The sequence below is a fragment of the Rhamphochromis sp. 'chilingali' genome (assembly GCF_963969265.1).
Source record: "Rhamphochromis sp. 'chilingali' genome assembly, chromosome: 12".
NCBI lineage: Eukaryota > Metazoa > Chordata > Actinopteri > Cichliformes > Cichlidae > Rhamphochromis > Rhamphochromis sp. 'chilingali'.
The window spans coordinates 28,306,338-28,330,752 of NC_137939.1; the positions used below are offsets into that span (position 1 = coordinate 28,306,338).

The following is a 24,415-nucleotide window of genomic DNA, read 5'->3' on the forward strand; positions in this document are numbered from 1 at the left end:
GCATACATTAAAGTTGTAATTTAATGCTAGTTAGAGTAAAATGCTAAGAGTCCAATCAGAAAATGTTTTACTTGAAGGCGTGGAGGTGTTTTCAATGCTTGTTTAAAATAAAACCTAATGGAGAAATGGATAATGGGGAACATCATGGTTAACAAAGTATCAAAAGTTGGCCCAGATCTTGATTTTTTTTTTTTTGAAATTGTAAATGTTTATACCCAGTATTCATTTGTGGGGTGGGGCTGCAATAATTAAGGGACAGTTGGATGGATTTAAAACTTTTATTCAATTCAGTTTTATTTATATAGTTGCCTCCAGGTACATTAAACGAATGAAAAACAATTGGAGACCTAAGACACAAACTCGTGCCGATTAATCAGCCCATCAGTACCTCACCATTATTTCAAGCTTGGCACAACAAAGACAATGTACTGACACTGATTATTAGCTCTGGAAGAAACTTCTTTTCACGCGACTCTAAGGGAAATATCTGTAAGTAATAGACCTCATCTTGTGTACCAGCTACTTTTTACAAAGCTGGGAAGAAAAATGTATAAATCTGACAAGAATGTGGTCAAGCACTTGAAAAAACCCCATGCACATGAAAATAACTTTGTAAGATTAGCAAACACAACTTGAGGAAGAGAGCAGAGATTGAGCAATAACAAGTGCCCATGTATAATTCCCTGATAGCTGAAGTGTTGTTTGTTCTTACTTAGAACATTTTGCCTCATCAGAAAACATCCCTACACATCAAACAAGGGTTTGTAAAAGATCACATTAGTCAGTTACTAGACCTTTAACCAGGAGACCTGGGTTTGTGTCCCATGTTAAACTGTCATTTTCAGACTTTGCTTTATTTTTGAGACTTTGTTTGGTGTGGTTCAGGTAACAAAACTTCTTTGTAAGAGTGAGGAAGAGATCATGGTTTCATGATCATAGGTAACATTATTAAAAACCTGCTTAGAAATCTAATGCAACTCATGAACTAATGGCAATTTCCTTGATTGCACATCTCTCAGATGTAGCATTATTCTTACCTGCAGTAAAGAACCATGCAGTCAGGACTGCCACACAAACGAATAAAGCCATGCAGAGTTTCATGTTTCCGTCCTGTAAATGACACAGACTACTTTAAACTTCTGTGAAAACATGACCATGTTTATGACGAGCGGTGTCTTTGATTTAACATTGAAATTATCTGCAGACACAACACTTTTAAACAGGTTTTTTTGCAGTTGTTTTTACTTGGCACATGAAGGAAAAAAAACCTTACCTCTTTCCTTACCTCTGCTCTGTCAGGCACAGTATGCAGAAACAGATTGTGGACACAGGGCGAGTCCAAGAAAATGAGTAAGAAATTAAAAATATCTTGTGAGCAGGCCACTGAAAAGACTTAGTGCGGCTGAAAGTAGTGGAGGGTTTATATGGGAAACAGAGAGGGAGGAGATAAGGGCTCACAGGGAGATAAACCCACAACTGCTGGGCCAAAAAAAACTACAAAGTCTTGAGAGGTATGCAATTTCCTAGAGCTGGGTGTGTTTTTCTGAGGCAGAATCACTTTATGTCTTAGATTTTCAGACTTTTAAACAGTTACCATGTGTTTTTGCACGGTTAAACAACAGGATCTTTAACAACAAAGGAGGGCGGGGTATGGGTCAAGGGTTTTAGTATTTTTAGTATTTTTTTTTTTAGTATTTATTTATTTATTGTCATTGTCAAGAACAATGAAATTGCGTTTGGGGCTTCCATACAACCCCAAAAAAAGAAGAAAATAATAAATACCCCTTAAAACCCAAGTGTACATATTTAACCCAGTGTGACTCCAATGCAATAAGACAATCCTTAGCAATAATGTTCGTAGAAATTCAGACAAAGACCTGAGAGCTTAACAGTGTGGTGGTGCAGTAAGCTTTACATATGGATGGACTGGAATGTCCCAGTGGCTCAGAGGAAGGGGGATTTTGTTTTGGAGCACATCACATTTTCTCTCACTCCTGACCAACCATGAGGGATTCGTCATCATAAATTCAATCTCTCCTGCAAAACAGCAACAGAGGTGACTGTGAAGCTATGTCCTTTGTTTAATTTGCTAGGACAAATGTTTTATTAATCTTCAGCAGTTTGTTAAAACTATCCAAACACCCACTCCCTACCACGTTTCTTTGTCTCAAAAATTTCTACGTATAAGCTGCAAACCAAACTGATTTATTTGTACAAAACAGGCAGTGATTTCATCTTGAAAGGAAAGACTTCATTCATTCTGTGAGACAAAAAACATTCTCTCAGGCCTTAAGTGCTAGACAGGGCCTGGAGGTTTCAGTTGAGAGGCCAAAACTTGCCAAATTGTCGAGATAAATACAGCTTTAAGAGGGACTCAGTAGATCTCTTGGAATCCTAATGAAGCTGTCTTTTGTATTTGTGTGCTGGCTGGAGCAGAGTCTGCAGCGCTAAAATGAGCATGTCGAGCTACACAAAGTCTTACAGAGCTGAGAAAGAGGCCTAGCAGTGTCTGACAGCTCGCCAGAGGTGGCTGTCAGCTTTGGAAATCACAGTCCTGACAATGGACAAACCTTTGACTGACATGCCAGTGTCCTGAGAAACCATGAAAACAGTGCATGGATTCTCAGCTCTGGAAAATGGTAAGCAGAGTTGGTGTTTTGTAGGGTCTTAACTCTAATATTGTAGGGTCTTAACCTTACTACAGAAAGCACGACCTTTTCCTAACTCACTGGCTAGGAACTTGTGACGAAAAAAGTTGTTTGAGTGTGAAAATGCTAGTCTCAAGGAAACAGGCACAAATCCAAATTTAGGAAGTGTTCCAAACAGAAACTTTATGATTGTGTGCAAATGTATATTTTAGCTACAAGTAAAATAACCCGAGTTAAACAACAACTCGATTCCAAAACCAGTCCAAAAGCACAGTATTGTCTCTTTTTAATATCTGATCTCTTAACAAGTTTGTCTCTCTTGTGAAGCTTCAAGGAACATTTTGTCTTCCTGCAGGGGGTCTAGTTCTTTTTTTCCCCTCCAAAGGTTGAAAGGGGTGATGGCTGGTAAACACAGGCCCAAGCAGAGTCCATAATTAGAGAAGCCAGCACACTGCCAAAACCAAGGCCAAGGGCTTTTACATGTCACCTTGTGCAAGGCTGAATTAACCCAGCTAATGACTTTGTCAAAAAACTAAGACGGCTGCAGACAAGATTAAGTACAAATTAAATAAATGAGCTGTGAAATGTTCAGTATTATTAACTTAAGATTTATTCAGATCATTAATTCACAATGTCTAAATCAAACAAACAATACAGGATGCTGATGAATAAACGTGCTTTGAAATGCATAATTTTCATCTTATTTTAGTATCACAAACTACTGGAAACGCAGGGTTTCAAACATGATGCCATTTTGATCATCATTAGACGATAAAAACAGTGTTTAGAATATTAATTTTCATATAAAATATATTTGCAAAAAAAAGCACAAGATTCGGATAAAGGTTACAGTACATAAAAGACATGCAGTCAGCATAAAAGGGCTAAAACTTGGTAGTACAGCACTGCTTCAAAACACAGCATCTAAATGCTGCAGCATGCCACAGATGAGAATGTTAGCAAAACCTGGTCAAATTACACTGTAACTACTACACAAAGAGAAATGAAGAACTTTAAGAATCGTTCCTTTCTTCAGCAAAAACATGAGATGAACCTTGGCTTTTAGCATTGAACTACACATCTTCCACAATGATACCATGCCATCAATTTAAAAAATATTGCTAGTGGATTAACGGTCTTATAAAAATGCATATAGTATCTAACTTTTACCACAGCCAAAGTAAGTTATTCCACTTCAAGTAAATAAAAACAACACGTCTTTGAAAAACATGTAAACGTGTATTGCTACTGTATTTGTAAAAAAAAAAGAAAAGAGAAAAAAAGAAACAACGAATAAAACCCTTGAACATGAGAGCAAATGATAGCCAACGAAACCAACATAAAAAAAAAATTCCTGGTATTTGTCACTAAACACATTCTGGAAAATATCTAACATTTTGTGCAAACAGATTTCAGTATTTGTTGAACATTTTCAAGACGTTTCCTGATTGCACAAAAAATGTACATCATTGGTTCAAAATATACAACATTTAAATGTCAAACAGATTGTTCATGGATTACTAATAAGTGGTAAAACACCTTTCTTTAGACCAGTATTTTGCAAGATTTGCAGCTTTTTCTACAAGAAAGAAAATATTAATAATATAAATAAAATAAAAAGTTTTCTGCTGGAGCAAATTTATTCCATACTAGTTTCAGGCTTTCTCTCTTACAATCAGTTTAAAGTCAGCCAGTTCTTAGAGATTGAGCAAAAAAGAAACTGTAATGTTTTCAGGGTCGGTGGAGGTTTGGGATTGTATAGGGGAGGCATGTGCAGGGCATCTGCAAGGACTCTGGGACATGAAACAAGCACCTTCGGGGATTCCAAGCTCCTCAATGGGGCTACTACCAGTGCTAAGAGTAAGCCTAAAGCTTGCACCTCTGTACTGGAACACTTTGAAGCTTCAGTCTTTCCTGGGCCTCCCTGGCCCGGTTTGTAATGTACCACACTCTGCTTTGGCTCCTGGAGGCAGTCCCTCGAACCAGGGTCTTATCACCTTGCTCTTCTGGGAATTCTTTAGACCCGTGAAGCGAAATCTCCAGCAGTCAGGGGCTCCACATCAGTCAGCTTCCGTAAGTGTTCTGTAAAGTGACTGGCTGAGTTCTGTGGGCTGCCATTTGGGAATTGGTCTTTGGTTTGCCTAACAGTGAAACTGCAGATGATGCTGTGGTACTTACTATCAAAGTTGCACCATATGTCATCAGAGGTCAGATCTCCAAGGCTTTTTGGACAAAGAAGCTGTAGCTGTTGTGGATGTAGCTGGAGGTGATGAAGATTGCTTCAGTTCCTCTATGAAGATCTGGCTCCAGGTGTGGCTCCTTTGACTCACTCTGCTGGCTCACTCTACCAGTGGTTCTGCAGAAGACAGAGATTAAGCTGATCTTTGGGGCACTCATTTTGCTAAAGATTGAGGTTTGACTTGCTCTTGCATCGTCGCAGACAAACGCTGGGTGACAGCAGCTGGCCCAGGAAGCGTCACAGGTATTGCTGGCTGTAGATAGACTGTTGAGACTCTTTCTGGCCAGGTTAGAGAGATTTCAATGGCAGTGTCACTTGAACAGATACTAGAGGAGGATGATATGCTGCCGTGGTGGTTGCCTGCCTCCAGTTTCCTCCAAAAACAATCATTCACGGTAGCATCTGCACAGATCTCTGGTACTGCTGACTGAGCCAACCTAGCTGAGGTTACATCTCCTTGAGCATGGCCCTCACTTTTTGTTCTTCTTATTGGAATGTGAGATGGCACTTGGCTAAAAGAAGCTCTCCTAATCTGAGCTGGAGGGACTGCAGGAGTTCTAGCCGACACGGTTGCATGAGGAGGTAGCTCTGCTTGGTCATCAGACTTTAACTCTTGAATCACTTTTTGTTTCTGCTGTAGTGTCCTGGTTTGGTTTGATTTGTGCTCCATGTAAAAATAAGTGTTTTTGTTGGTTTTGGGGTCTTTACTGTATCCTGATAGTAACATTTTCTCAACAGGGTTTGCCAGGAAGAGGGATGTGGTTTTGGAAACTGTAGAAGGTTTCATAGCATCTCCATTCACCACAATAGGACTGTGTACCATCCCATTTGAAGGAATGGTGTGCTGTGTTGAATGTACTGATGTAAATGAGGAGCGATGTGAATATTCTTCCTGAGTGGAGGCAGGATGAACAGAACGAATGCTCTCGGTGTCTTCTGGGGTTTAGTGCAAGAAATGGAAGAGGGGCATCTGGTCTGTGTACTGTAGAACAATCTGTCGAAAAAAAGAAGGAACTCTATAAGCTTGATCACAATACTGACCTAGTGGCGATAAAACCTAATCAATTTGAAAACTGGAGATCTTTTGATCTGATGTATTTGGTATCAGCTTGGATATTGACATGCTAATGATTTGTATATTGCATAATTTAATATTGGCTAAAATAAATGCTTTTGAAATCATACATAAGTCAGTACCATGAAGCTGATGAAATAATCTGGCATGCTACTCATTTCTGCTCAGAAATGAGTAGCATGCCCTAAAGCACTAAAGTTGTCAAACAACAATAACCAGGCAGTTGTATCTTAGCTGTGTGGCACAATGGCTTATTCTCAATGTTGCCAGTAAAATGACAGAAAGCTAAAGTTACAATCTCAGTATTAGCTAACACTAGCAAGAATAATGGCGTCCCAGTGTAAGACCTGAATTTTTGCACTGTTCTTTTGCCTGCTCCCTTTACGGTTCACCACAGTGGCTCCATCTCATTATGTCACTAGCATCATCTTCTGTCAAACAAACTCTCTGCATGACATTTGCCACTACACCCATGAACCTTGTCTGAGGTCTTCTTCTTTTCCTCCCCCCTGGCAGCCTGATATACAACATCATTTGGCCAAAGTATCTGCTATCCTTCTGCTGCACATGTCCAAACCATCTCAACCTGTCCTCTCCAACTTGGTCAACCTAAGCTATCCCTTTGATGTACTCATTCTTATTCCTGATCATTCTGCTTCCTCTAGCTCTGCCTCCTGTCTTGTTGTTAGTGCTATTGCTGTGGTGGCAGGATTGGTGTATGGCTTAACTGCAGGGGAGGGGCCGTGAGGTGGGTTCAGGGGCATTGCCAGGGAAGGCTGGGAGACGCTTCTGTCAGTAGTTGCCAAACCATGTCTCTCATATTTATACAATAGTAGGGACGATGTGTGGGACTACTATGCAGTAGAAGAAATGGAACTGGCAGAAGAGGAGAGTGACCACAGCTGGCGGGCAGTGATGTAAAGCAAACAGTACAAAATAAATTGTGTGAAAATAAAAGAGAAAACACTGAACAAAGACACAGTGTGTGATGGTGCAGCTCCTGTAGCAGCAATTTGCTAAATTGGCACACAACTTTCCCCAACGTGAAGATGTTGGACCGACAGCCCGTGCAGCTGGTGCACACATTGGTTCAGGTGGTGGTAGAACTGGCTTCAATACACCGACAGTAGGAGGCAGTGCAGCTTAAGCAGCTGGAGAACCTGCAGGTCCAGGCCAAGTGTGAAACTCAGGTTCTGGACAACCTGGTGGCTTGATATGGGTCCACCCTCACAGCTCCCCACAGCACAAGCTATCATGCTGGACAAGATGGGAGACAGATTATCTGCATTCCTGGACATCTTCAATGCCACAGTAGAATCATGTAGGTGTCTGGAGACTGATTGGCCAGTGCGGCAAACACTGGTGCGCTGAATTATTGGGCATTAAGTCTATTCAGACAAGCATCTATCATCCCAGGACTCCACAAGATGTTATTCCTTTAAACTATTTGGCAGGGAGCCAGGGGGAGTGTTGGACCTAATTAAGAAAGGGTGAGTTTCTCATTCTGAAACTCACCCTGGCATGACGATGTGTTCACTGCCCTACAAATTACCTACAAACAAAGGCAAATACTTCAGAAGGAATTGGCTGATATGCTGGAGATGGGAGTAATATAAGAGCCATACAGTGGATGGTATGACCTCTTGGTTCTTGTGGTGAAAAGAGGATTCTGTAGAGTTCTGTGTAGACTAGCACAAGGTAAATGTGGTGTCACAGTTTGATGCGTATCCCATACTCCAGGTTGACAAACTGCTCAATTTTCCACAATACTTGATTTGACCAAGCACCACTGGCAGATTCCCTTGTCTCCAGAGTCTAAGGAAAAAACAGCCTTCTCTACTCCATATGGTTGTATATGGAGCCATGGCCACATTCCAGTTCTTCTTGGCCCAGGTGATGCAGCAACACACTGCATAAGCTGCCGCCTACCTGGATGATGTTATCATTCACAGTAACATCTGTGCAGAGCATGTGCAGCAGGTGGCTGCAGTCATGTAGTCTCTGCTGAGGTGGGGGTTCGGGGTTCATGGCCAACCTGAAAATGTTTGCAGTTGTATGAGGGTTACCACCTGAGAGGCAGACAGGTGCGCCCTCAGATGGCGAGGCCAGCAGTCATTGCATCCTGTCTGTAACAAAACCAAAACGGAGGTGAGGCAGTTTTGGGGCTGGCTGGTTCGTCCCGAACTTTGGGGAGCAGACCAGTCCCTTAACAGACCTCACCCAGAAAGTTGCCCCCGATTTGGTCCTGTGGATGCAGCAATGCCAGGTGGTGTTTCATGTGAAACCCTGCTCCAGACCTAACTTCTTCCCTCCCGTTTATTCTGAGGACTGACACTTTGCACACAGGGCTGGGGGTAGTTTTGTCGCAGCAGGAAAAAGGGCTGATCACCCTGTGGTGTATTTCAGCTGAAAACTGTGAGTGTTAGACTTACTGTAGCACACCTGAAAAAGAGCGCTTGGCTCTGGGGTGGTGGTCTCTCTTTATTCCTACGTCCTGGGGTGCTCATGGACCCTTTGCTCAAATCACGCCCCAATGCAGTGACTCTATTGCATTAAATATTCCAATCCCAGACCACCATTGGTATCTAGGTCTTACAGCCATATAAGTTCAACGTGATCCATAGGAGAGATATGATGATCACCTCTCCTCTTAACCTAGCTTCAATAGCACTTTCCCATAGCTTGATGTTAATGCTCATCAACTTCACTATAACCTTAAAAGCTCCAGGAAATATATAAGGACTTTCAAATATTTTAGCCACTTTTTTTTTTAAATGATAATTACAGACCAACTTAAATTTTAAATTTTTTAAGGGTTTTTTGTACTACATCATGCAGGTCCTGTGACATTAGTTTAATGAATTGTCTTTTCCACTTGTCCACACCAAGTCTCTATTTAAACCCCTAAACACAGATGAAGCTGAATTGGTGCATTGGTGAGGTACAGTATTTTTGAGAACAGGATGAGAACAAACAACTATGGTGGGAAAGAGAAAAGTTGGTGATGGATGAATTTAAGAGGCTGCATGCATTTAACAAAGTTTACCTGACTTTGGTCATCCTCTCAATTCTGCACTAGGATGGAAAGAGAGCGTGCAAAAAGGGACACAGAGGGAAAAGGGTAATTTAGACAAACTGAGAAGAGAAAGACTGTAAGCAAGGAAACAGCTTTTTGGACAGAAGAAAAAACATCCTCACAAAAACTGGTCTCCATATCAGAACAAATCTCTCTCCATGTTAGACTGAAAAGAAAGATAATAGATAACGCTGCTAGAAAGGATTTATCTGCCAGCATCATATGACTTAACAGATGTCAGCTTGTAATCAGGCCAGAAAACTTGTAATTCAGCTCCCTACACAAACTTGCTTCCCCCATAAGGTTCATCAAACAGCAATGGCAATCACATGATGAACTGCAAAGGGCTCAAGGGGAGTCAGTTTAGGTAGAACAGCTGGTGTTTATAAGGAAGTCAACTCCTCTAAAAAATGTAATGTGTGGCTCAAAGGGGGATTGTGTGGACATAACTCAGACACCAGTACCTCGTGACTCGCAGGACTCAGCGGTTGTCAATTAAGTACCTAAAATATTCTCGGTTTCAGGACTCAAGCTGAATATATGTTGATTGCTATTAAATGCAATGGTGAAGTAAAGTAAAGGGTTTTATAAGATTCAATGCAAAATCCAGAATCCGAAACAAATACCCATGAAACATTCCATGGATAGTTGTTCTGGTGGCAAATTCTTTGTATTTCTATATTTTAAATAGAAGAACACATCTCTGAAGCACCAGATGTCCTTGAACAACATTTTCTAAGATGGATGTGGGCAATCCTTGCCCGATCAAAAAATAATTTCTTTCGCATCCACACAAACCATATTTTTCAGACCATAACGTGCACTGGATTATAAGGTGCATTAAATGAAACAAAACAGTCAGTTAAGTCAAACTTTACTCATCTCATTCTTCTTGCTTCCTTCACTTCCGTATCATTGATTCATTAATGTTGAATTCTATCACAGCTGCTCTATTCCCATGTTGTTGCAGTATATTAATCACCAACCTCGTATTGTGGATGGATTATCTCAGTTGTTCTCCTGACTGAAGTTTGGTTTATTTGGTTTATTTACAGCATCCTGCCATGCGATTGCATTTGTCCCTAACCATCAGGAACCCTCACGTTAACTTTCATCGATTGGAAAAAAGTTCACGTTCATCCTCCAGCTTCACTGTCTTTATGTTATGCTAACATAGCTGTGTCGCTAGCGATCACGTAGCACATCATTATATACCACCTAGCCCAACTTCAGTAACTCTACAAACGTCACTGCTGTTTAGTTTTCTGTCTTCATTTATGTTGGAAGTGATAACAGAGCTGTACGTTTTAATTTGTTTCAGAAATCTCTCAGTCAGAACATGCTATATCATGTTTAGGTGGAGGCTAGCGAGCTAACTTCCTGCTAACTTCTAACTCTGTTAAATTTCATAAATGTAATAAATTCTGTTTTCATGGATGCCTGGATGTTAAACTTAATTGTTACACCTGGTAAAGCAGCAACGCTGATCATTTTATTAAAGATGAAAGATTTTAGACAGTTTTTAACTATCAGTGATTGACTTTGGGACCTGAGGCTGACGGCGTTTAGGACCCAGATTACTCCGCGAGGCTGAACGACCCATTGACCCACCCATTGAACAGAATTTGGTGGTGAAAAATGTTTCTTATGTTAACCCAAGAGCTGTTAAAACTGACCGGGAACACTAAAGTAAGGGGTGGGGGTGAACGTAACCGGAGGGTTAAGCGGTGCGGCTTCGTAGCTTACCAAAGTCGAGTTTTGAGCACCGTGTAGCACATAAAATCGGTTCTAGGTCAGTAAGCACAACCAGAATTCATACATAAGGTGCACCGGATTATAAGGAGCACTGTCAATTTTTGTGAAAATTAAAGGCTTTAAAGTGCGCCTTTTAGTGCAAAAAATACAGTAGTTGAAAATCATGAAAAGTGATCTTTTTAAACTTTTATGAAGACTTTGCTAAAGCTAACCTTTCAAACATTAACCAAAGCATCCTACAGAGCAATTTTATGTAATTAATAGATCTACTACCACATTTTGCCTTATCTTTACAAATGTTTTGAACTGAACTAAATGCTTTAATACCCCTGAATTATTCTCTAAAAACAGTTTAGGACAAGCACCTGCTTGACAAATTAAAAGAGTCTAGTTTGAGTTTTTTTGTACTTTGTTCAAATTGAATGATTACTATTGTTTCTAGACAAAAACTTACCATTTTTCTCATCTGTCAAGCATGTGGGTAAAGTAAGAGGATTTTAACGACATAAGCAAATTTGAAACAATTTCAATCATGAGGCTTTGATGAAAGCTACTGAACTCTAAGAAACGATTGATAGGGTTGGATTTGACTTCATTTTATCAGAGGCATGTTGCACAACACAGATCTAACTAACGGCAAAAGGGAAAGCTGACAGCACGTGCTACTAATACTGCTACAGCACACCATCTACCTGGTGAGTTCTACATCTGCCTCAGATACATCTTACCAGCAAAGAACATTGGAGACTTATGGCGCAACTCTTCCATTTTCTGAGCAAACAGGGCATTCATCTCTCTTTGAAGGGTACCCACAGCCCTCTTCCGGGTGTCAAGAATAGAACAAGGGGGCAGCGTAGGAAGAGACTCCAAACTGCTCAGACTGCCAAAGCTCTGGCAGCTACTACTGTCACTGAGCAAGAGACCTGAATTCATGTCACTGTATGTCAGTTTAGTGAGTACAGAGCCATAAACAGCACCATAGTTGGGTGGTGTCGCCTGCTGCCAACAGTGAGTGCTCCTGCAGTCTGGTGCGAGGCTTGGTGCTGGTGTAACAGCATTGGAGGATCGTCTGCGGGGAATGCTGCAGGAACGGGTGTACCTCTGTGACGTACCAGGTCGATTGTGGATATACTGGGCACCAAGTGTTTGTCTGAACTTAGATCTGGGGAATGGCATGGGCGAGTACTGAAATTGGGCCTCCATACAAGTCTTGGGTGTGGGAGGAACCTGCTGTACGTTGGGCTGGGCACCTAGGGACCGGGGCATGGCATCAGGTTCTGACTGGACTTGTCTCTTTGATGAGGAAGAGTGGTTACTTTTCTTTGGTCTCTCCCCATCTGTCACCTTGGACTTTTGCTCAACCTGACCCTCTCTTTCAGCCTCTGGGCTCCCCCTTGAGCCAGTCACACATGTGATGCAGTTGGAGGACATCCCCACACTGCCCGAGCTGCTAACAGCGAAACGTGCAAACACATTTGGCTTCGTGTCCAGCGGATCATGAATGCGGAGCCGAATGGCGCGCTTGAGAGGTTCACTCATTGGTCGTCGCTGAGTGTAGAACGAGCGCTTACCTTTACCTTCCTCGGGATGAAAATTTGTGTCGGAATGGTTCCACGGTCCCTTGGTTTGTTGGGGTGCCAGTGAATCCCCATTGTGGTGCTGAGAGGTAGCAGCAGAAGCCTTTTCTCCCTCCCCAGACTCTCGTTCCTCACTAGCTCCCTCTGAGCTGTAGTCTTTGGTGTCAATTGCAATGTCTGGTAAACCTTTCTTGATTTTGGGTTGACCTTTGGTAGGTGCACTGGCCGTGCGGCGCAGGAGGTGGGCCCCAAACGGGTTCTTACGGCTGTGCTGTACAGCAGTGTGACTGTCCAGGGAAGCCTGCTTTGGGTTTCTGTGAAACAACCCTTTTATGCCGCTGGCTGCTCTTGCCTGACAAAAACACAACAGGACATCATTGCCAAACACAATTCCCAAATAAGTTGAAGATATTGAAAACAATCTGCCATATTACACTAAATTCATTGCACCCAATGAATTTACTGCAGTAGTACATACATAGGATTAGTATAATGAGCATGCTTAAAATAAGGAAAGTAAATTAAATCCACATTTCCTACAGAAACGCACATGTGTGACTGATCTCTCATAGATCACACTGACATGATCATCCAGCTGCAACCATGCTGACTAGCTTTGAAATCCACTTGGATTCAAAGTGTTAGACATTTTAAGCAACCAGCTGAAGATCCTGTAGCAAAATATCAGTTACATGTACACATGCTTGAAGGTAACTGGCAAAGTTGAACAAAAACCTTCTCAACACTGCATGGATGTTTTCACTAAAACAGAAGGTCAAAGGTTACAATGACTGGAACAAAAGAAGGACACTGTGGCCGTGATGATTGTGAAACTCAGTGTCTTGGGGTCTTAACTGACTAAACTAACTAAAATTAACTTCCATCAAGATGGCTGTAAATTCAAAAACAGTCCCAGCCTAGAGATCATAATTTGTGAAGATCATTTGTAGACCACGGATTTGCTGACTAGTCAAATTACTAGGACAGTACTGTATAACCAAAGGAACAAAGACCATGTCAGCAGGCTAACTCACCTCATCTTTTCGGGATCTTGACTATTGTAGAAAGAGTTCTTGGCAAAGCAATTCATTCTTAGAGAACTTGGAAAGAAAGCAACTGGGCTTCTTTAAGTTTCTGGAACGTCTAGTACATAGACACCTATACTGAAAGAATTTCACTGCCTAGACCAAAAACTGCAGAGGCTGGGGAAAAAAAAGTGGGACCAGAACAATCGCATTCTACCACCTTACAATTTTCAGTACTTTAATTTAATGGACAGTTGAACAATTTGAGGGGGTGTGCACTGAGGAGAATGATGCAGGGTATGTGGCTCATGCAAGATTCTGACTGGATCTCACTACACCCAAGTTTTGAGTGGCAGCTTCAGGACTCCTAAACATTGTCTGCTTCTATGTTGAGCATTTCATAAAAGAGAGGTCCACTGCAATCACAAACAGACATGGGGAGAGAGTGGAAATGAGAATGGAGAATGATAAAAGGAGAAAAAAATAGGTGGGCTGTGGCTTCAGACAGGAGTCACACAGCAACTCGAAGAAAGGCAACTTCAAAACAAGGACAATGTGGACAACAAAGTGGTCATTTACTAAATAGCTACTGATAGCTGAGGGCATCGAAAATATGGGCTGAATGAGGAATAACACTGAAGCTAGTGTGATCTGCAAAAACAGGTGCACTCAGTATATTCTTATGAACAGAAAACTGAAATTTACACTGAAGTTTAAAAGCATAACAATAATAATAATAACAATAATAATGTATATATTTTACATGTCTGAATATGGTCTAGGTTACATAGTTCATAGTTCAGTTTTTGCTGAAATAACCACAAAGCAATAAACAAAAGGAGGCAAGGACGAGTGGCTAAGATTGGAGTGGATATTCTGCTATTAGAAAGTCTCCTAATCATAAGTACTGACAAGTTTTGTTTTGTTTCTAGGATTTTTGTATTTTCAAACAATATTTCAAAAAGAAAATGAAAAGAAGTTTTTGTAGAAAAACAGTTTAATAACAATTTAAATTATTATTATTATTATTATTATTATTATTATTATTATTATTATTATTAGTAGTAGTAGTAGTAGTAGTAGTAGTAGTAGTAGTAGTAGTAATAATAATAATAATAATACCAAAACACAGATTTTGGTATTATTATTTGGTTTTTGGTGAAATAACCTAAGGTAAAGTTTATTGTATATTCATTACTGTATATTCATTTTATTCATTCATTATTCATATATATTCATTCATTTTATTCTATTCTGTACAGTTGTGTACTGTATTTATTCTTATTGTATTCTAATTTTTGCTTCATAACTTTTGCACTGTCCACTTCCTGCTGTGACAAAACAAATTTCCCACGTGTGGGACTAATAAAGGTTATCTTATCTTATTACAAGAACATCTGTAAAAGCTGTCAGTGCACAACGCTTTCATGAACATTTCTGTTTGAGAGCAAAGTGAGCAAGACTTTAAGCTGGTTTCTGCAGTAATACCCACCTTACCAGTGACGTCATTAACAGCTACATGAACAAAGATGGAAGCTTCCTCCATTCCTTCCAAGTACACATGGCGATAGCCTGCATACAAAAATGTCAGAGACAGCTGCCTTATCAGGGACTCAAATATAACAGCCACAAAGGAATAGCTGTAGCCAAATACCCAATAAACACCAGCTCAACCAGCAGCAAAACTATCAATTGACATGATGTTAGCAGAGACTCGGAATCAAGAGCACCAAATTAGTTATATATAGTAGATGTATAGTGAGTTTGTACAGTGAGTTTCCGGTTTGAGTTCCTTGTTTAAGTATATAATCACTAAAACACAGCAGAAAACCTTGAACGAGTGTTAGTGCCATCCAAAAGCAGCACCATGTCTTACCTGGCATCATGCTGTTAAAGGCAATGGTACGCTGGCCAATGAAGTCCTGGCCAATTGGGTCATGATCCCACACAAGGAAACGAATCAGGGCCAGCTCGGGCATGTGAACCATGAACACCAAAGTCTCCTCCCACATCGGGTTGAAACCTACAGAACCATCCCAAATAGGGATGCAGAAGGGATGGGATAGGGGAGATATGTGTGGGAGGTGAGTGCAAAGGAAGAGCAGATAGGAGAAATAATATGATAGATAGCACAATAAGAGTAAGGCAGATAAGAGGACAGCATTTTGGCAAACGGGCATATAAAAGAGTAATAGAGACAGGGCAGCAAATTATCTTTGCACTCATCAATTATTCAGGGTGTGTTTGAGAGAGAGAGTTTTTGGTGCTGCCTGTGCATGTCTCGTCTTGCTGGGCTCCTCAAGTATATATCAGAAAGCTGTCAAACTATATACACAGATTCACCATATTATATTATATTATATTATATTATATTATATTATATTATATTATATTATATTATATATGTACAAAGCACAACAACAAACCACAGATGTCTACATGCAAACACCTGGACATTGACGTGACTGCGAGTGTCCACAGAAAACTCTCGACTACTTTTAGAAGCTGCAAGAAGCGTCTGCTTCACAGGAATTGCAAGGTTGAACTTGCAGTAAGCTTCATTTGCACGGTGCTTTCAGCTGACATGTTTAGTTGAATTTCCTGACATTACTCCTACAAGTTCACCCTGACATGGCTTTGCACACCACTAGAGGTCAGCAAAAACTAGTTAGCTGTTCCAAAAGAACAAACAAAAAAAAACCAGCATCTATTAGCAAGAAACTACATCACTGATAGCAAAGCTCCTCTGTTTTTTTTATATATATATAATTTTTGCCTGTGTGCGTCACAAAAGCAATCTTGAGCACCATTAACTGTCTAATGAGATCCCCATTCAGCTTTCTGAACGTGTTCCTGTAATTATTTCAGGTGGTGATATTGTATTTTCAAACTGCTGTATGAATGAGTTCATTCAGTTCAATATGTCTGAACTGCAGTTACCTTTACACCCACGGTGATGTCTTTCAAAGCACATAAACCTTTCAATACTGAGGCTAAGGTCACTCTTTCAAAATGAATTCAATCCCATCTTTAAAACACAGGTAACTGTTAAAGAGCTGGGCCCCAAATGTTAACATTTCTGTTTAGCAATGCTGGGACACAGGTCTGACCTTTATCAGATTTAAACCAAACACTTAACTATGTACTGCATTTATGGCATCAAAGGCTCAGGAAGCAGAAAATTCTGCAGAGTGAAAATAAAATAAACAATAAAAGGTGAATCAAATGGACCATTATGGCAAGGCTGGGATGGTCAATTTGGTAAAGTAAATCCGTTGGATTCATCTTTCTTTGCCTTTAGACAACAATTATGATGGCAAAAGAGCCAAACGGGACAGGCAAACAAAAAAAAAAATTCTGCAGAGTTTAAAAGGTAAAAACAGTTGGAGTCCATAAACAGCTTCATGTTGGGATGTCATGTGGAAACTTGTTTTTATCTAAAATCCAACAGATGGAAACAGCTGTGGTTGCAAAAAGACTTCCAGTCATGACCTAACCTATTTAAACACTTCTTCTTGGCTGAGTTTATAGGCTGAGCCACTCGTTCTGACTCATACTAAATGAGAAAACACTGTTTTTTTACCATGTTTAAGATGGATGATTACCTGTAGTATGAAACCACACACTCATTGGCTAACGACTTGTCAATCATCAGTCATCAGCTAATAAGCTTGCAGTCTGTTTCTCAGTCAGATCCGCCCCTTGGCAGAAGTGCTGAAGTCAAGACTTCAGAAATCAATGGACGGCATCACTCTAGCTGTATATATTTATATGTATTTTATCTCTTTGTAAAGTTTATTTTATCTGTTTTCATTGTAAACCTACATCGGTTTTTATGTCGTTTTCTTCTGTGTGTCAAGCACATTGAGTTTGAGAAATTGAAATGCACCATTTAAATACAATTGACATTTCATGACTAAATGGAGACCCACCATTATCATCCACCACTCTAGTCTGTTCCTTGCAGCAATCCACTGGGAGGCCAATGATCTCCACTTCCACAAAGGGATCAATGATCTGTCAGAAAGACATTGCACAGTTTTAAGACATCTACAATTTTGACCATTCTTTCAGCAGTCAGAGGTCAGGCCTAACTTGCAGTCTCTGCTTTAATTAAAGGTTTTTATCAGGTTGAGGTCAAGACTGTGCAGGTCCACGAAGTTCTTCGACCCCAAACTCTCTCATACATATCTTTGTGCAGTCATGTTGGAACAGGAGGGAGCCATCCCCAAATTGCTACCACAAAGTTGGGACCATGAAATCTCATTTCTGCTGTTCAATACCTAAGAAACTTTAACTTTTACAAATGATTGCTCAGCTGTGTCTGTAATCAAACATCTCTAACTTTGCTCTGCTTCACTTCAGCAGCTTCAGATAATGTTCAGATGCTGATTCATGGTTTTCTTCAGTTTTGATCTACTGCAGAATAATTTAGGTTATCTGCTATAAAATGTCAGGCCAGGAAAATCTCCTTCATGCTTTTCTGTTTTTATCCACAGTTACTTTGACACAAAGGCATCTGCTGTGATCCTCACACCTCTGATGAAGTCTCACAGTGTCAGCTTTGTTTTTATACATTGATAGTTTACACTGAGTTTGTAATTGCAGAAAAAACAGTCAAATTGTTTAAAATTTAACATTTTTAATTGTTACGACCCGTCTCAAAAGCCGCAACATAAATAAGGAGACAAACACCAGATTGTAGGTGAGAAGAGGTTTTAATCCTAAAATGCATAGCAGGTTGGCTAACATGGCTGGTACCACCAAGGCAAGGCTAGTGAGGCTTCCTGAAAGCCTGCCTCAGGTATCCTTTTGTCCACACCTGGTCAGGTGTGGTCAATTAGCAACAGCTCAACCCAGTGAAGAGATTAGGGGCTGCAGAGGGACGTAACATTAATTTAGAAGTACATATAAAAGATAAATGATCAGGATTATAAATCGAATCGAAACCTTGTGAATTTGAATCAGTTGTAGAAATCAGTGGTGATACCCAGCCCTACAAATACCCATAGAACAGCAAATAGCTTACATTGGCCTGCCCATAAATCATTCAGACTAAAAGTAAGGCGCCTTCTCTGCAAAAAGACATTTTGAGGAGGTGCTGCTTGTAAGGATGATTACAGATTTATCCCATATTCATTCAGTTCAACGTGGAACTTCAATCCTATAAATCTAGTCTGTGGTCCTACCTCTCCTCGGTCTCCCAGCATTGAGTCTTTGGGTTTGGGCAGCTGTTGTCCACTAATGACCTTTAACACCAGCTGTTTCTTCATCTGACCAGGAATGGGGTCTTCCACGTTGGGGTTAAAGGCATCTGCAGTGGGTAAAATGATTACACTCTACTTGTGATTTTTCACTTATTGTAATAAAATGACAAATGTCAACCACTTCAACTATGAATTTTTTAAACTTTATTTTGTGATATTATAAAAAGCAGGACACACACATCCAGTCTGAGCCTACCTGGTTCTCTACACAAAACACTGGAAAACTCAAGTGAACTAAAGAACAGTAGAGGAGAGGGAGAGCATTAAATAAACTAAATACTGAAAAATTAGAAGCAGTTAGGGACCTGCTCAGTTAAAAACAAACAAACAAACAAACATGGAAAGATGCACAGCCTCTTTAATTCTTCTTCTTGCTACATGTCCTGTACAGTTATGGATGATATCTCTTTCTCCATCTTCCTCCACTCTCACATTAACCAAAAATAAGCATCAAAACTAATGAAAGGCAATGAAACTGATAACACACTGAAAAATGACAAACTAGTGAAATACCTTCGCTCATGAAGGCCGGTTTGAGGATGTAGCCACAGTTGCCATTGCTATAGAATTTGGCTCTGTTGAGTTGGAGGACCCGGCCTTCAGACTGGTAGTTGAGTGCAACTGAAATCAAAGCATTTCACTTCATTGTTCATAGATTGGAAACCTTTAATATGCTAGGTAACAACCACTGAGGGAAAACCAATTGGCATGAGCACCACCTACATTAGTTTAGTCATGACAAACTGAAAGCATCCCTCATAATCTGCTATTACACTAAATGTTTGGCCATACTGAATATAGTTTCAACATTCATACCAAGCTGGCACCCAGCATTCCAGAAGGGCTGAGGGTTGAAGTTGGAGGAGTCCACACGGTACGAGGAAGGATAGATGCGGGACAGCTGCCGCTGGTTGAACTGAATGAAGGACGATGCTTTTTGCTGCATCACCTGGTGGGCTTTAGTCTCACTCAGAGATGACACCTGCCAGCCACAGTTAGCTGCCAAGGATAGCACAGTTTTCTTCCTGAGGCTCATAAACTTTCCAAGTAAAGAAAATGCAGTAGTAGGTACATTGCACTTATAGTTAGGGATGGGAAACTGAGAACTGGTTTTTGTAGAGAACCAGTGGTTCAGTTCCTTGGAATTGTTAGACTGCTTGCCTTTTGATCTCAGTTCCACTTACACTTCAGTTCATGTGCAGGAAGAGGAAAATCACAACATGGTGCACCGAGTGCATACGGACATTTATTTTATTTTTACTGCGCAAAGGATGCGAGTGCATAGAGCACAGAAGAAACTGCATTATGCTGCTAATATAACTTTGGCTAAGCTAGCCAAGAACCAAGAGTGATGTTAAAGCTGCCGATCACAGCCCAGCAGCCAGACCTTCAACTTCAACTGGTAAAACCAGCAGTGATGAGCAGTTAGGCTGCAGCCTCAGTTGCTACCTGTTCATGTTTCTACTGTAGAATCACTTTGCCCTGGTTTTCATTTCTGCATCATGCTATCAACAAAATAGCATTAGGATAGAGATTTGTGTCGGTGTGTGGGACTGTAGCGTATAGCTTTATACTGTTAAATAGTAATGAAGAGTTTCACAGGAAAGTAATGTATTGAGTAGTGTAATAAGTTACTTTTCTCTGGGAGCAATTAAGTAACATGCTGCATTACTTTTAAGAAAGGTGTTCTGTGTAATGCATTCATTTTTTGAGTAAGGACCAACAACAGAGTGGAACTACCTCCAACATGCACAGATATTTGACCTCACAGCAAGCAATGAATTTATACAAATGTAATCCCTTTGACATGCTGCTTAGCAATGGTTGGACTCTCAAAGCAGAGCCAACAAGAATCGATAAGAGAACTGATAAATAATCAAATCGATAGCTGATAATGATCAATTCCCCATCCCTACTTATAGGGCACTGTCACCATAAACTAAGCTTTGTGCAGTGAAAATACATTTGCTAACCTTGTGCTTCGATGTCATAGAGACCCACAGACCGCGTGTATTTGACTAGATCTGACAGAGCTCTGGACAGCTTCATGGTTTTCTTCTTTCTGTAGAATAGACAAAAGACAAAAGGTGACACATGTGTGGAAACAGCTGGCAAGATAAGGAAAAAACATCACACAGAGTTGATTTTGAGTCTCCAAGTCTCAGGGGATGTGGCTGATTCAAGTGTTGGTGAACGTGTCAGCAAAACACAGTTGTTCATTTGAGCTGAAACCTTTTAGTGGGCGCTCAGGTCCTCCAGGCGATGCACTGCCACCCTGACCACTCCCATCAGGATAGAAATGTTTCATCATAGGATAGAGCTGAACAGGGTTCAAACCTAAAGTGTGTTTCTGTAGTTTCATTCATTTATTTTTTGGACCTCTGTCCATGTGTGTAAATAATGACTGTTCTTGCTTACGGTCTGTTTAGATCCACACAAAGATGTAATATCCCAAAAGGCTAGTATTAGGCATTGTATTGAAAAAGTAGAAAGTGTGGTGTACACCCCTCTCTACACCCTTTCTTATGATATTTTACTCGATATAGTTTCTTTTTTTGAGTTAAACTTTGAACACGGGCACCAGCCATGACAGTCAGAGTCAAACGCTTAGCCAACCAAGGTGTTCGTGTCCCTCGAGGCCTGGTATATGTTTTGAACAATCTATAAAAAATTGTCAGTAACGTAAAGTTCTTTTTACATTGGGTATGACCTTGACCTGATTTTCAACAAAATTACATCAGCTCAAGCTGTTTTTGATCTAACATCACACAAAATGTGAAAATTCTATCTAGAAAATTGTGGATATTGGACCACTAAAAAGAAAGACAAAGGGAACCAGTTAGACACACCTCACACAGACTGAGTGGCTTTTGCTTCTGCACACTTACACTACAATCAGCTGATTTCAGCTCATATGCAGGAGCAGGAAAATGGTGGTACAGCATTACAGATTTTCAGGACTTTTCCTTATAAAGTGTTTGATCTTCTCAACAAAATAACCTCTCGTCTACATAATCAGACGATTCAATTATTTTTTTTAACTGGAAGCAAACACGCAGAGACCAGTACCTAACTCTTTGACTCCCACCAACCTCTGGAACACAAAATCATCAGAACCCTGAACATAGGGGAAAAACTGTTCCCTCAGTCAGAAAGAGCTAGAAGGGAAATAAAAGGAACACACACATGTAAAGAAAGCTCTTAAAACATTGGGCTTAATTGGGTTTTCATCAAATTAGTACAGTGGTGGGAAAGAAGCAACTAGGGAGAAACAGTACGACACACAGAACAATGACAAACAGCCACACACTCAGACACAAACTGGTTCATCCCAAAGACAAAACTCCCAAACACAAAGTAAACAACACAGTGTGTGCTGTGCAGCGAGGAGTGCTCAGACCTCTACACTGGAGAAACCAAACAGCTACTCTATAAACACATAGCACAACACAGAAGAGCCACCTCAACAGGACAAAACTCAGCTGTCCATCTGCATCTAAAGGTCAAAGGAATCCAATGTTCACATTTTGGACAGAGAAGACTGAAAGAGGAGTGAAAGAAGCATCTATGTCCACTGTGGATGACCATCCTTGAACAGCTTATGACACCAACTGTCTGCCATCTATAATCCAGTTTTGAAATCCTTCCCAGACGCCTTAACGCCCACTCACACCTTGCGTCAGGTGATCTCAATAGGTCACATGACAGGGTGAGGCAAAGTCTCACAATGGTTTCACATGAAGCTTATATTTCTGGTGATTTAGCATTCGTCAAAATAACCTGATGAGACTAGAGACTGGCGGCACTGCTGTGTTGCAGTGGGTATGCCTGTATGTGATCAGCACAGTGAAGCATTCTGAAAATGTTCAGACCCTTTGAAAGCTGCCACATTTGGTAAGTTTCAGATTTGTCTGATAATCAGATTTTTCCACAATACCCACAGTTACAAAATAAATATGATCTGAATATATAACAGAGTCAAAAGTTCCGTCTGAACTTTTTACTGACAGCACTTCTTTGTTAACCTTTCTGCATGGAGACTGTGTGTCTGAATGAAACACTGGTGCGTTGGTGTGTCATACTTGTTGTGATGCAGCGGGGCACGTGAAGCACTACTTGTGCTTTCTTGGTCTGTGTCTGTGTCTTCAAAGCTTGAGACCTTCTTCAGCTTGGATGCCTTTTTCTGTGAGGAGTGAGGAAGCACACGAGACTGTTCAAAGTTTTTCTTTCATTTTGAAAAGACAAGAAGATGACATTTTAAACCATCATGGACGCTTTTGATTAAATGTATAATAACAGACATAAACTTAATTTTAAAGAAGTCTTTTAGTCATCACAACAAAGGATGCAAATAAATGAATGCAGGTTAACCATCTTTTGTAAGAGTGGCAGTCTAGTCAATATCAAATACATAAAGATGACATTAATAGATTAATTGAATCCTACTTTAATTAACAAAAAGCAACTCTCTTAATTAGTGTGCTTATATTTAAATATGCTTAAATATGCTGTCTTCACCTGAACCAAGCAATAACTCATAATAATGCAAACTCTGTGTCAACAGGTCAGTTCTACAGTGTCAGTGTTTGTCGTCCTCACAGAAGCAGAAAACTGAATGAGACAACAGGAGAGTTTACCTTGCGTTTAGAGAAGCTCTCTATGAAGGAGCGGCCTGAGCGCTTGTTGCTGCTTGGAAAAGCCTCATCTGCTGTGTCCATCGCATCCTTACGTTTACCCTGACAAGAGAGGAGTAATGTATGTTTTAAAGAAATAAAGAAAATAAAGGTATCACTAGCTACATTTCCACCTCATACTGGAAGGCAAATACTTAAATGTGGAACACAATCTCAACTTTAAAGAGATGAAAAAAATCCATCAAAACTGTGGCTCACGATAGATATGGAGAGATAATTTAGGTGCATCTCAAAGATTCTAAAGGAAGAAAACATGAATTATTACATATATGCCAGTGAAGTCGGAGAGCACTGATTTCTCCCACAGTGGTGCCCAACCTCACACGCAAACTACAGGAAACACAGAAAAATAAAAGCTATGTGTAATCAAACTTAATGTCAATCATGACTTTATACTTGGAGATCATTTTGATTTAGCCTTCTTATTTTAACAAACATGAAATTATTGTTCTCTTGCCTCGGAATTTGTTTCCCACAAAGTTTCAACCCTATTGGAAGGTGTTACACGGTTCGACGTTGTACTCTTCCTACTCGTCTCATTTGGACTTCCAGATCAGCAGAAAACATGAGACACAGTGAAATTATTAGTTGTTTGGTGTATCCACTTTTTTGTTGTACTCACTGGTCTGTGGGTCCATAAATTCAATAGATTTTTAAAATTTGAGTGCAATTCATACACAGATTATTGTCCCATATGCACTAAATAACTTGTTTTTAGTGCATATGAGTCACATGATCGTTGGTGTTTTCTCTGTATTATTGTAAGGGGTTTACCTTACAGTATAAAGAGTCTTGAGGTGACTCCTGTTGTAATTTGGCGCTGTATAAATAAAATTGCATTGAATATAATCTTTCCAGTGTGTCCTGGGTCTGCCCCGGGCTTCTCCTGGTGGGATGGTGCCCAGCACGCATCCTTGTCAGATGCCCAAACCACCTCAACTGGCTCCTTTCGTTGTGGAGCGGCTCTAGTCTGAGCCCCTCCCGGACAGCATACCTCCTCACCCTCTCTCTAAGGGAGGGGCCAGTCACCCTTTGGATTGACCAGTAAATCGAGAGCTT

At 40.4% G+C, this 24,415-nt stretch overlaps 2 protein-coding genes across 4 annotated transcripts in view; both read right to left on the reverse strand.

Moving 5' to 3' along the window:
* Positions 1-1,538, reverse strand: part of LOC308407289 (glutamate receptor U1) — a 25,675-nt gene extending 24,137 nt beyond the window's left edge. For 2 of the 3 annotated variants that reach the window (XM_080898860.1, XM_080898858.1), the window contains exons 1-2: positions 1,274-1,538; positions 1,038-1,110 (exon numbers count right to left, since the gene is read on the reverse strand). In XM_080898860.1, the coding sequence (XP_080754986.1) occupies positions 1,038-1,101 (64 nt within the window). In that variant the 5' untranslated portion in view covers positions 1,102-1,110; positions 1,274-1,538. The remainder of the gene's footprint in view (positions 1-1,037; positions 1,111-1,273) is intronic. The other variant, XM_080898859.1, reaches the window with a different exon arrangement.
* Positions 1,539-4,532: 2,994 nt separating this feature from the next.
* The window catches only part of LOC308408007 (1-phosphatidylinositol 4,5-bisphosphate phosphodiesterase eta-2-like), a 95,002-nt gene continuing 75,119 nt past the window's right edge, over positions 4,533-24,415 (reverse strand). Inside the window, 13 exon segments of the mRNA XM_080900055.1 lie at positions 4,533-5,183; positions 5,186-5,827; positions 5,829-5,881; positions 12,365-12,722; positions 14,888-14,967; positions 15,272-15,418; positions 17,328-17,412; positions 18,585-18,709; positions 19,176-19,283; positions 19,479-19,661; positions 20,636-20,724; positions 22,745-22,845; positions 23,300-23,398. Of these exon segments, the coding sequence (XP_080756181.1) occupies positions 4,857-5,183; positions 5,186-5,827; positions 5,829-5,881; positions 12,365-12,722; positions 14,888-14,967; positions 15,272-15,418; positions 17,328-17,412; positions 18,585-18,709; positions 19,176-19,283; positions 19,479-19,661; positions 20,636-20,724; positions 22,745-22,845; positions 23,300-23,398 (2,397 nt within the window). The 3' untranslated portion in view covers positions 4,533-4,856.